General features: G+C 39.7%; 1 protein-coding gene across 7 annotated transcripts in view; it reads right to left on the bottom strand.

Moving 5' to 3' along the window:
* The window catches only part of LOC5573046 (erythroid transcription factor), a 79,289-nt gene that overhangs the window by 35,138 nt on the left and 29,972 nt on the right, over positions 1-14,179 (bottom strand). The window contains exon 1 of one of the 7 annotated variants that reach the window (XM_021852913.1): positions 2,731-2,749. The exons of 3 other annotated variants lie outside the window; for them this stretch is intronic. Coding sequence is in view for 2 of the 4 variants with exons in the window: in XM_021852907.1 (XP_021708599.1) it covers positions 2,034-2,186 (153 nt within the window). In the remaining 2 variants the exon portion in view is untranslated. Of the gene's footprint in view, positions 1-2,033; positions 2,433-2,565; positions 2,696-2,730; positions 2,750-14,179 lie in introns of those variants that run through there. 3 more of the 7 variants (XM_021852908.1, XM_021852907.1, XM_021852909.1) reach the window with 3 other exon arrangements.

Here is a 14,179-nt window from a genome sequence, read left to right as displayed (position 1 = left end):
ACGATGAAACAGTTCAGCCTGGATGTTATGAAACCGTAAAATATAAAATAGAAGAACTACCGGGAGAGTTTTACGTCGAATTAAGCTTAAGCTTTTGCAAGTGTCCGGCTTATGAATCAACCAATTTGTATGCCTCAAAATCCGTTCAAAAGTTTGAACTGGAACGCACACTGAACGCGTTCAAATGCAACACTGATTGGAAATGTGTCCGAAGACCCAAAAATAATGTCTTCAAACAATGTTATTGGCAAACTAACAAAGTTACACAATGAATACAAATCAAAAGAAACTTTCGTAATTTTCTTAACCTGTATAGGCCTGAGGGAAAGCAAAAATACTAGAACTCTCACCGCTCAGCGAACACTTGACGGTTTCAAATGTTTATTTTTCAGTAAACTCGTACACATATCTAGTTTCCAAAATTGGTCAGAAGACCTCGGAATGTTCCTGTAGCCGAAGTTATTCCGGTGAGTCACTGGGTCAGGTTGGGTAAAAAGGGCAATTTTTTGGGACATGCAAAGCTATCTTAATTTAATTGCATTGAAAATCATTTTTATTTGCGTAAACCATTAAAATCTGATATTCAACAATAAAAATGGAGAGTTTTGGACCGCTTCGATTCCATTTGGGCTTAATGCCCTGAAGAACCGGCTGAAGATTTGAAGAATACTAAACCGCTTAAATTATCCAAAAGTAGAAATCAAACATAATAGTTCACAAAAAAAGCGTTCCGATAAGCTTGGCACAGGTGTTTAGATACAAATTGACCACAAATGTACGAAACATGGTTATCCATTTCAACAGTTTCTCAAATGGTTCACACTGATGCGTTTCTCTTAAAATTCCTTGATATAGTAGCCACATTACTGCCTATAACTGCATAACAGTCACATTCGACATTTCTGACAAATTGTAGTTAATACCATGGAGAGTCATCAAATGATAAATACTTTCGATCAACTTACTGAAATCTGTGAGATTGTTCTAGCAAATTTGGAAAAAAAACACCAAGTTGTTTTGTCACATTGGTAATTATAACCGCATAATAGTCACATTGAGATTATATATGAGAATCGTAATGTAATAGCAATGAAATTTATATCAGATTTTTTTTCTGACTATTCACCTAGTATGCGATATGAATTGTACAAAACATCAGCCTCAAATTAGCACTTTAAAGTTCCTGGTAATTTTTAGAAATTTTAGTTTCCTCCAATACTGCCATAAAATTCACACTTGGTATGCCTTTTACTCAATGCCTACTTTTGTCGAATGTTGCAAATATGCAGTTATGGGCAGATTATAACCCATTACGAATACTATCTAAAACTTGAAATTTGCCTATTTCCAGGAGTACAAAAGCACGGCACCCGTCCTGACCCAGTGACCCTCCGGAATAACTCCGGCCACAGGAACATTACCGAGATCCTTTGGCTACTTTTAAAAACTAGATATGTGTACGAGTATACTGAAAAATAAATATTGAAATCCGTTTAGTATTTGCTGAGCGGTAAGAGTTTAAGTTTGTTTTTTTTTTTCACTCAGGCCTATACGGGTGAACTATAACGGTTAACCAAATTCCAGGCTTCAAATCGTTTCGCAGTCTTTGACAATCCTTTTCTACGCATCGTTTCTAAAGGCATCTGTAATCATCTTTTTTGTAGAGTAGATCGAATAATCCTGATGATTCGTCATATTACTCAAATCCGTATAATATTAGTCGCTGATTCTTCTTTACTTTTCCACAATCACTTAGTTTATGTAGGTCAGAATGTAAACGCTGGTTTTCTCACCACAATACGTATTAAAAAACAGCAATCGTTACAATCTCGACCACAACAAACGTAATCTGCCAGACAAACTGCACTTCCCGATAAAACTTTATCTCCAGCGTTCACAGCCGTATCATTCGCTATCTCTCATTCAGATTGCCGGTTTTCCAATCAGTCTTTTAGCTTCCACCACACAATCTACGTACTGACCATTTTTGGAGGGAAATCACAGTTTAACAGAGATATCACACGTAAAATTACCTTCTGCAAATCTACTTCGGAATTTCCACTTGAACCCGAAGGAACGCTAGTACTGATGCTAACTGTAGTGGCGTTAGCACCGTTCACCGTTAAACTGTTGTTGTTGGAATCGGAAGGATCATTCATAGTCACTGAATTGACGGCCATTTTCATTTCGGAATGTAATCACTTGAGCCACTTGGACAAACCACGGAACACAAAACCACAACTCACTGTTCAATGTTGAGATCGTTGAACTAAGCGCTTGCACGGTCGAATCTCAGGTCGAACTTCAAGCTTCGCCTAGACACTTTGTTCGAGTCACGGAGAACATCTCACTGCGACTAAGAAGCGAACTGGAGAGCTACCGAGTCACACAAACAAGACACGTATCGAACGAAATTGATGGGAAAAATTATAAAAAATATATTATGTATCAAACACTGAACCACAACCCCTCCCGAGTTGGTACCATTCTTTGCTTATCTTATCAGTTGTACCGTTATAGTAAAATCACTCATCAACTGCAGGTAACTTATACCAAAAAAATGACACTGGAAATCGAAGTCATATATCGACCGCACGGCACCTATATCACAACAATCCCAATCCCGTCCCAATCTACAGAGGTGTGTTTTGATACCACGGATCAGCTATACTTTGTCAGATTTATTGCACTCCACAGAATTCCCGAAAACTGAGACATATCGAGAATTACTTGATTCGCGCGAACTCCACGATCGTTGCACGCCTCGGAACCGCCAAAACTCTTATGACTCGACTGGGTAGACTCTGCCAACAACCCACAAAAAAAATCATTCAACCTGGAGAGGAAACCGCGTGTACGAACTTTTCTGTTTGCACTGTACAGTGCGAGCCAAAGTTCTATGAACACGCACCATATAGACGCTGCAAGCTTGTTACAGAAAAAGAAACCACTTCAACAGTGCTTTGCAAACAACAAATTATCCGCACTCGGTTTCGTCCGTCCGGCTGTGGAATTATGCGTTTCCTCACTTTTTAAGGTGTTTGATGTTTGTTTGCACTAAATTCTCTCTACGTCCGTTGCTTCATTGGCTGCTCCGAACAGACTCTGTAGACTCTACAACCCACAGAGTAAACAGAGACGGAGTCGTCGGAAAGGCAGACTTTGGTATTAAAGGTAGATGACGGCTCGTCATATGGCTATAAACACGCCACACGCTGCCATACAGGACCAACCATCCAAAGATTGGCGGTTAGGCGAGATTTGCTCTTTATCTTCCGATACATTTTCAGTGTTTGTTCAGGACTGATCACGAAACGCACATGAGCTGCAACGAATTGGACTGCTGATATAGGCAAATGACGCTTTTGGATTCATTGAACTCAAAGTGTGGCTTTGGAGGTGATGTTTTTGATAATCGGAATTGAATTGACGCTTATATTGAGCTGTTCGGTAATCCAATCCGCATGGTTATTAAATAAATTAATCTCAGCCGAGCACGTGGATTTTTTCATAATTTCACCCATAATTTGTACATCGGAATTAGTTTTCCTGATCTAGGGTAGAAGTACCAATTATGGCTATAGTACCAATTATGGCAGTAGTGGGAACAAAAAGAGATTTTTCTTATTGTTCCACTAGACTATAATGGCTTATATTCACAGGAATGATTAATCTATTTGTTTTTGATGGTAACTAAACCATGAAAAGAACATTCGTGCAATAAACTTCGAAAAATGAACATTTGAAAATTTTGCCTCATATATATGTTACCTTCTTAGCAGTTGGCTAAGGGACCTCCGTTACGAAATGTATGTTTTAATCCTGATAAACTGTTTCAACCGATGAATGTATGTTGCCTAGTGAGAACAAATGAATAAATTTAGCTGGTATGCAATCAATTCTACTGTTTAAAGTTGAAAATCGTGTTATTTCCACTATGTCGATAACTGGTACAAAGAGTGTATGAGAGCCCAATTATGGCATACTCTGGAGGCGGTTTGTTTACATTTTTTGATCAGTGAAATAAAAGAAGTAAAGCTATTTTACGGGTGACTTCCACGACGGGACGGTTCGGTAAGGCATTATCTTCATGTTTTGTACTCAATTACTAAGATTTTTCAATCACACGTTCGAAAACGTTCGCGAGCGGAAGATGCTAATTTCATGGTAGAGAGGGGTTTTCAGCGTCACTCGATTTTTGAATTTTCCCTCTTTTTTCGTTAAAAATTGGCACAGGAAAGGTAATGTGAGATCATTAATGCTGTTTTGTATCATAATTTGCATTTACACTACATTTTGACTTTTTTTTCGAAAATTAATTTTCTCCCATGAACCCATTGCAATAAATTGATTTAACATCTATTTAACCCAAAATGTTTGGAAAATTTTATGAGCGATATCTTCATTACATATTAGCGTTGCATTATCATTCGCTCTTCATGGCGTTTGAGTTCATTTCGTGCAAATATTCGATAGTCCATAATTGGCACACTTTTATGTCGAATGCTAGAAACGCTATTGCCATAATTGGTACAAAGACAACGCTTTTTAAAATCCATTTTTAGAAGCTTAAAGTCAATTTAGTACTAAAACTGTTTAAATCAAAAGATTCGCAAGGCTTTAAACTAGTAATTGACACCAACAAGTCATGCTTGCGTTTTAGAAACGCGTTTACAACTTGATTTTTATCACTACTGTTGACATATTGCATCCATAATTGGTACACCTACCCTAGTGGAACTTCAGTCCCTAGTCAATATAACGTTATCTTAATAGTGAGAGCGCAATTTCGACTAGTAATATACTGGTCTGGTGCGATATTGAAGAATGTATAAATTTTTCTTTGTGATACATAGTGACAACTTTCATCTTTATAGATAATGTCAACTTGCATCGATCGATCTATAAGTGTCAAAGTAACAAGATGAACAACCCTCGTCTAAAGAACTGAACAATGAAAATTAATCATCCATCAGGGGTGGTGGCGTGTCACCTTTCGAGCCAGCTGCTAAAATATTTAATTCTTGGAACATTTCATTAAGGTCATATTTCCTGTTTTGAAATGTTTTTTTTTTTGGGGGATTTCGATGCTGCATGTGCCAATTTTAAAAGTCTGCGTCGCCACCATCTTTTCGAAACCAACATGTTCTAAGTAACCGTTGGATACTCGGATGTATCTTAATGTGAATACTCAATTGACCTTGTCAAATCCATTAGGTGGGATTCGGGTTCTTATATACGTGGATAATTTTGTTTGGTAAAATATTTACCATTTATTTTACATTGATTTTTTTTTCATTTTAAACGATCAAATCTTATCAAGCCAGCCTTACTTTTGAAAACATATAGAATTTATTTGTTTAATAATTTCCATTAACCTTCCGTCTGCGCGAAAAAAAAGTAAGGTTGTCTGTGTTTTGGAGTCTCCAAAATTCATATCGCGATAACTTCGCCAAATTTGAACAGATTTTCATTTTTTCTGCAGTTTTGGAAAGAAAATGTAAATAAGTTTTACTAAAATACATAATAAAATTCAAAGTTGGGATGATTTAACGCGGGGAGGAGTTATTGTGACAAAAGGTCTAAAAACAGCGAATTTTTGAAACTTTGGGCTCTTATATCTCAGAAGGACTTCTGCATAAAATTATACTATATTACATACTTCCACGTTTCATCCGGGGTACCACAAGGAAGTCATCTAGGACCGTTGATATTTCTCGTGCATCTCAATGACGTTAATCTTCTACTTAAATTTTTCAAACTTTCTTTTGCCGACGACTTCAAACTGTATTGGATTGTAAATAATGTAGATGATGCATTATTTTTGCAATCTCAGTTCGGGATATTTACCTGTAACGTTCCGTTCTGTTACGCTAAGCAAACGGCTTACGCGCCACCTTCCAATAAGAAGGACCGTTAGCTCTTTCTAATTACCCGGCATGAAACTACCCTCTCAGGGCAGGTCACCTAGTTAATGAGAACCGATGTCGCACTAAAACAACCCAAACGTCTCCAAAAACTAACCAGAACCAATTCCAGAATCTTCAAAACAACCGAAACCGAAAATAAATTCAGAAATTAACCAATGGGGGAAATGCTTATTCACTAAAAGAACCCAAACACCAATCTTAAATCTAGCCAAAAACCAATTCGTGACGTAATAAACTAGTGGAGTAATCTAACTAATCTAGAAGTAAGTTTATTTAAATCAAACATTCAATCCGAAGTTACTTTATTTGATAAAAATTTAAATTTATCGAGTTCAAATCGATTGCCTTAACTTTAAATTAACAAACAAACAAATTAATCAATGATCTGAATATTCTTCTATTACCTACGTATTTCCGAAACTGAGCTAACCGAATACTTCAGAATAATCTGAAACCAATATCCTAATTTCCTAAACTAAACCAATTTTCCGATTACATCAGACCGAATCTGATACAAATTTCTAACCTAATTATCCGATCACCTCAGTAACAACTGAGAAAGATTTCCGAATGTCGGTCCGATTTGCTTCAACATACTTGAAAATTAATCGAACCGATTTCATACACCGATAAACATCAGAACTAATCTGATAAGCTACTGAAACTAAATCTAACCGAATACTGCAAACAAAATTGCAAATTCTTGATTTTATAACCCTATTGAACTTACTTACAGCATATCCGAAATGACCTAACACTAATACTACTACACATCTGAACACTGGTTACCAATGACGAAACAACGTACAACTGTCAAAACTCACTAAAACAAAACAAACAACGAACGAAATTATTGATCCGAAAGGTAATTTATGCTAAAATTTAATATTTTACAACGTTACAAACTCTATTTTAGGTCTAAGATTAAACAAATTGAAGTGGGTTTTCGTAATACTATGGAAAACATGCAGAACTGCGTGACACTACTAGTGATTCTACAATTTTTCTGCTGATCCATGTTCGCATTCTCAACTTCGCTTCTCATGCGTCATCGAGCATGATGCAAGTTGGATGTGTGAATATTCCAATTAGAATTTGCCCATTTAATGCTAGCTATCAATGCAAATAGCTGCATCAGAGCACTTCTGAGCGAAATCATTTCTCGACAACGTGAGGAAACAGCTGATGTGACATCTCGAACGTAGCACCTCCAGGAGTATTTTAGTGGAAAGGATTGTTGCTGTGCCTCCGGTTTAAGGACACAGTCATAGCTGGGTTTTTTATTCGGTAACATAAGCTCAAGATTTTGTCAACGATCGAGGAAACACGAGGACATCTCGGATCGGACTAACGTTGCACCACATAAGTGTATTTTTGTTATTTTGAATGGTGTATGCACTACGCGACCGTAGTGCAGTCATAGCTTGACCTTTTATGCTCGTTTGAGGAACGAACCGTGGAAAGTGCCGGGTATACGGTGCCCATCCTCCGATTCAAGGATGTAAGTGTTGGTACCGAGCACTCCCTTAATTCGTGCCTTAGTGAATTTCGATCCAAATTTGCCCACAAAATTGGCACTTTTGTCAGAAAGGTGAACATTACGTTTATATACGATGTCGCCTTTCTTGAACGTATGTTTTTGGTTCGATCGAAGATTGTAAGGTCGCGAATATTTCTGGTAGGCCTTATAGAGATTAGAGCGAACTAGTTCGTAGAGTTTCGTAAGCTCTTCTTTTCGTTTTGTGACATCGTAGTCCTGACCATCCCCGAGTTCTTGAAGATTTTCGTACTCTTGGCCGTGACTGATCATGTCACGTCCAAAGTTCACGAAATAGGGTGTATGTCCAGTGCTTTCATGCACACTAGTCCGAATGGCACGAGCTATCGTTTGCACCGAATCATCCCAGTTTTTATGATCGGCTTGTTTGTTCAAAGCACAGCGGATTGCAGTGACTATCACTCGATTTACTCTTTCAGCTGGATTAGGGGCCGGGTGATAGACAGCTAGATTCCATTGAGTAACTCCGTACTCCTTCAACAACTTCTTAAAGGAATCGGAAACGAAAACCTTAGCGTTGTCGGTTATACAAATTGACGGTGCACCGAAGAGATTGAAGACTAGATTCTCCAATACAGTACATACCGCAGGAGCAGTGGCTGTCTTCATACACTGTGCCAAAACGAATTTCGAAAAGAAATCGCAAATGACCAGAATCCACACATTTCCTTTGCGTGACCGAGGGTATGGCCCAAGAAAATCTATGGAGATCATCTCCCAAGGTCTTGAACACACTTTGGGTTTACCACATGGGGGTTGAACGTTTTGGTTGGGAACTTTTGACTCCTTACACACTTCGCAACTGAAGCAGTACCGTTTAATGTCGCTAGCCATTCTTGGCCAATAATAGCGTTCACGAATCTTGGTCAGTGTTTTCAGGAAACCGAGATGAGCTTCACAGTGAACATTTTTAATAATTTCTCTTCGATCAGGTCCTGGAACTACTTGCTTCCATCTATGGGCAGGGTCTTCAATCAAAGTCGAATTCGTAATAAACTTAAAGACGTTCCCGTTGACTACTTTAAAGTCGGGATATTTCTGTGGATTATGCTCAATCTGATACTTGAGTCCATCAATATATGGATCTGACAGATGAATGTCCACCGTATAGATGCTTCTACTGAGGCAGTCAGCTGGGATGTTCTCGCAGCCCTTTTTATATCGCAGCTCAATGTCATACTTTGATAACTTCAAAGCCCACCGAGCGATACGCGGACTCCGAGACTCAATAGACATGGTTTGGAGAAAAGTAAGGCTCATTGCATCTGTTTGCACAATAAAGCGACTTCCTTCGACAAAATGTCGGAAGTGCTCAATACTTAATAGTACGGCCAGGCATTCCCTTTCGGTTGCACTGTACCGACGTTGTGTGCTGGATAACTTTTTGGAAAAGTAAGCGATGCATTTCCTCTCACCTTTCTGCAATTGCACCAAAACTGCACCAACCGCAAGGTCGGAACTATCAGTTTCGATGATGAATTGCTCTGAGAAGTCTGGATTTGCTAACGCAGGAGCAGATACCAACGCTTCTTTCAGCTTGTTGAGAGCTTCATCCGCTTCAGCAGTCCATTCAAACTTTTTCCGTCCCTTCTTTAACAAGTTGGTCAATGGAGTCGTGATTTCAGAATATTTGCTGATAAATTTCTGATAGAAACCAGCCAGACCTAGTAGACGACGTACTTCTTTAACCGACCTAGGCGCAGGATAATCGAGGATTGGTTGTACCTTTGCAACATCCGTCGATAATCCGGCTTCAGAGATGACGTACCCCAAATATCGTATGCTGGTTTGACAGAATTTGGATTTTGTAAGGTTAATGGTCAAACCCGCGTTTCGTAACCTTTCGGCAACACATTTTATGAGTCGTACATGTTCTTCAAAAGTCTCAGCTGCTATGATGATGTCATCCAAGTATACATACACGAATGGCTCCAAATCATGGCCAATAACTTGGGTCATGAGCCTAGACATCGTCGCTGGGGCGTTGATTAAGCCAAAAGGCATAGTCTTGAACCTGAAAAGGCCTTTGTTGGTCCTGAAGGCAGTTTTATTTTTGGCATTTTCGTCCAGCTCAACTTGATAATACGACTCGGTCAAATCGATGACTGAGAAGTATCGAGCTTTATTGATACGATGCAAGATCTGAGACATGTTTGGTATGGGAAACTCATCTTTCTTCGTGACAGAATTCAATCGTCGCGAGTCCAGACATATTCTCCACTTTCCGTTGGGTTTCCTAATAGGTAATAATGGATTTAAGAAGTCTGCGGAGGTCAGACATTTTTCAATTACGTCAAGCCTACGTAATCGCTCCATTTCTTCATCGATCACCTTTTCTACAGTCGGTGACCACTTATAAAGTGGTATTTTCTTGGGGGTCGCGCCTACAATCAAATCTATCGAATGTTTTATGAGATTAGTGCGTCCTAAGTGACCTTCACGTGTTGCTGGAAGTTCCTGGATAGCCCTAAATAAAAGTTCTCTCTGCTCAGTGCTCAATTTATGTTCCGTAACAATATCGTTCGAGGTTGTTATAGGATTGGATGGCAGTTCTATGGTTGGCATCTCTAATGAATCATCGTCTTCCTTCGGATCTAGAGATTGATTGGTGTCAAGATCAGGGACTAAATGAAAACAAACTTTGCCTTCATCTTCACTAAAATAACTTTCTGCCAGTAATAAGGTATGATTCTTTGACGGATCTGCAATCATTGGCCTTTGATTCGGGTTAATCGTTAACTGAAAGTTGAATGCTTTCAGGAAATCGATTCCGAGAATCAAGGTTTTGCAAACTTCCGGTACGATAACGGTAGGAATAATCTTGGTGATTTTCTGAAACTCGAACGGAATATTGACATATCCCAGGCAGCTATATGAAGTTCGATCAGCTGTCGAAACCTTAAGACGACAAGGCAGAATCTTAAGTCCGAGACGGTCTATTAATTTCTGCGAGCTCATGATTGTCACACTAGCTCCAGTGTCAATAAGACCTTCAACTTCTATGCCCAAAACATTAACTATAATTGTGGGACAACGATTAAACTGAGTATGGATAGTATACGTGGTATTGAAGTATTCGAACCTACGATTGGAGACCTCTTGATCGTTAAGGTTCAGAGAGGGGTCCCCATATCTCTCTTTACCTAATCGTTTTTTGATTTCACCTCAGATAATGGTCGAATATTGTGCTGTTGAGGACACCGGAAAGCCGTAGTGTCCGGATGCCCGCAAACATGGCAAAAAATTGTCTTCTGGCGGTCACACTCCTTCCAAGTATGACCAACCTTCCTACAATTCCAGCACAAAGGTTGTCGTTGGCCATTGTTGAAAGAGCTTCGAGCATTATCAGCTGGAGATAGACGAGCTTTGTTTGAAGTTACCTTCTCCGCTTGGAGAACAGCTATTTCTTCTTCATCATCAGCTTGAACCACAAACTCGTCCTCTTCCTCAAAAAGAACTTCGTTTACCAGATGAGGTTTTGTTTGGACACGTTGGCCATACAAAGTCCCTTCCAAGGTATCGAATTTGTAGCAAAGCTGAGCCAAGTGTTCAACGGAGTAAATCTTTTCCAAAGCAAGTCTTCTTTTGTAAGAAAGTTTCATATTTTCAATAATGAGCTCAAATTTTTCTCCTTCTGTCAATGGTTTGATCAAGCGCTGTGCCATGGTCTCTATATCGGTAAGGAAAGCGCTAAATAGTTCATTAGGGCGTTGTTTCCTATTGCGCATTTCTTCCTTTACGAACCTGTCGCGATTTGGATTGTCGTACCTCATTTGCAAGTAGTACAGCAAGGTATCCCACGAGTTAAACTTGGGTTCATAAGCTGTATACCAAACGTACGCATCATCTCGGAACAGGAGGTGAGCGTGTGTTCGCAATTCTTCCTTGCTCACTTGGTACGAACGACAAAGGAGATCAATCTGTCTCAAAAAGTCGATCACCGGGACCGGATTTGAGTCTCCTGCAAACTTAGGCCACTTTTCAATAATATTGCAGGTCTGGTGTGGCAATCTTCGCTGTCCTAATGTACCGTTATTTCCTGAAGACAACGAGGCCGGAAATTGTATCGGACTCTGGGTATTCCCTGCAAATTGAGGCATCTGAGTCGAGTTAAGCTGAGATTGGAATGGCATTGAATTTCTTTCTGTGCCGATTCCTAACAAAGGAGTAAACGGAATATTGTTACTCGAGGATTGAGGTCCTGGGGCGTTCTGTAACTGTAATGGTGGCGATAATCTCGGTACACTTTCGTTACGTTCGCCTGTAGATGTTATTCCAAAATTATCAAACTGTTCCCTCACGTTATTTACAACAGTCTCACGCACCAATGGACGATCTGATCGTTCATTCAACAAAGTTCTCACGCATGATTGTACGTAATTTTCTATTTCGGAAATATGCACGTACTCCCTAAGATTCAGTTGCTGATTCGCGTTTGTATTTGCAGGTTGAACAGAAACGGTTTCTCGTGGCTCTGGTACTGAATTTCCAGTATTAAAGGGTTGGCGAACTCTTTCATCTAACCAAGGACGATATTGGCCCTCTTGTGGGTTGGAAGATGGTTCCCCTTGGGATACCGGCGGTCCCATTGACCAAAAATCAGTTCGTGATCCACGAGAAGGTTTCGGAACGGTTCCTGCAACAGAGTTCCTTTCTTCATTAAAGCCAATCACATTAAGGGGCTGAGGAACACTACCTCCAGAGGCTTCTGGGTCAACCGATGACGAATTCTGTCTAGGAGGATTCAAGCATGACAAATCTTCTCCGGAACGGAATCGAACATTACGAAAAGGCAGAGGATTTCCTTCAGCGGACATTCTACCGAGCGAAGCTTGCTGCATTTCACTCTGCAGATTCCCTGGGGCTGGGAAACGGCTGTCCAACGAATGTCGATTTTCGACAATGAACGGATTCAAAACATTCTCTGACATCTGGAGTGGATCTTCAACCGCGTCGTTGCGAGTTTCGCTGCCAACAGCTCCTTCAGCTGAAGATTGCATCTCTGGATTAACCATCGGGGGTGTAGCTAGCCGCATCTGACCACCCACACTCTGATTCGGAGGCGAGACTACTCCGGTAGGCTCCGAAGAAACTCCGGCATTCGAAACAGCTCCTAGCTGGTTCAAATCGAGCTGAAAATAACGTCCTGCTAATCCAAAAACAAATTTCATCAGCGCCAGACGAGTCTGCTCTCCAGACGCTGTAGTCGCGTGGCATCTACGAAGACGCCGATAGTGGTGAATCAGCCTAGATCGACACCCAATCGGTCTGCCAGCCAGCAGAGAATCTTCAATCTGCTTCACAGCTGCAGCAACGGTTACGTATTCGTCGTTGATGGTGTTCGACGTTGGAAACTCCTGGTTTTCCTCACGACGAATCAAATAGCGAAGGACACGACGATTATCTGTGCTGCGACCGATGGCCGAATTCCGCAATTTCAGCTCATAGGCCACTTCTTCGTCATTTAAATCATCCGCATTCATATAGTAATTCTCCATTTTGAAGAAATTTCTTTCCACACCAAAACAATCACTTCAATTCACTATTATTGAATTCAATTTAGAAGAAAATCTTACTTTAAATTCACTTTATAACCAAACAAATTCGAAATGAATGACAGTTGTACGAATGTTCTACTTTATAAGCAATTATCGAAAAAAAAAACAAAATTTCACCGAAAAATTATCGAACCTAAACCGATATTCAACTAATCGACTTCAAACGAACCGAAATTCAATAATTTATTATTCTAAACCGATAGCCGATTGCATTTGCAATCAAAATTCAAAATTTGTTATCCTATTTTCAATTCAGATCGAATAATCAATCAATTTTAAAAAGATCCTAGTCAATTTTCCAATTACCAACTTTCAAATTACTAATCAGCAATGCCAAGCTTAAAAAGCCAGGCCCCACGTTGGGCGCCAAAATGTAACGTTCCGTTCTGTTACGCTAAGCAAACGGCTTACGCGCCACCTTCCAATAAGAAGGACCGTTAGCTCTTTCTAATTACCCGGCATGAAACTACCCTCTCAGGGCAGGTCACCTAGTTAATGAGAACCGATGTCGCACTAAAACAACCCAAACGTCTCCAAAAACTAACCAGAACCAATTCCAAAATCTTCAAAACAACCGAAACCGAAAATAAATTCAGAAATTAACCAATGGGGGAAATGCTTATTCACTAAAAGAACCCAAACACCAATCTTAAATCTAGCCAAAATATCAATTCGTGACGTAATAAAAAACTAGTGAAGTAATCTAACTAATCTAGAAGTAAGTTTATTTGAATCAAAAATTCAATCCGAAGTTACTTTATTTGCTAAAAATTTAAATTTATCGAGTTCAAATCGATTTCCTTAAATTTAACGTTTATTTAATTTATTCAAATTCAAACAAGCCTAATCCCTAATGTGACGTCACGATTTAAATCAAGTTTTGATTTATCTTTGAGCAAATTCTTATTTTCTATTGTCAGATCTGACCTTTTCTTCTCGGCGACAATCCCTCGTCGGTTGTCCCACGCAGTTCACCGATAGTAAAACTTCACGTACGTACTCACCAATTGCTGTGGGTCAAACTTACTCCATCGACCGGTAAAGCCAACATGTGATTCGCGCGTCGGCGTCGCTTAAGGGGTAAAGGCGTCCCCTTGTTGTGGAGTGAAGAGCTTCTTATAAGAACGATGCTC

The sequence above is a fragment of the Aedes aegypti genome, chromosome 3 (assembly GCF_002204515.2).
Source record: "Aedes aegypti strain LVP_AGWG chromosome 3, AaegL5.0 Primary Assembly, whole genome shotgun sequence".
Classification (NCBI taxonomy): Eukaryota; Metazoa; Arthropoda; class Insecta; order Diptera; family Culicidae; genus Aedes; species Aedes aegypti.
The sequence above is the reverse complement of the archived record's forward strand: the minus strand, read 5'-3'. Positions and strand labels throughout refer to the sequence as shown.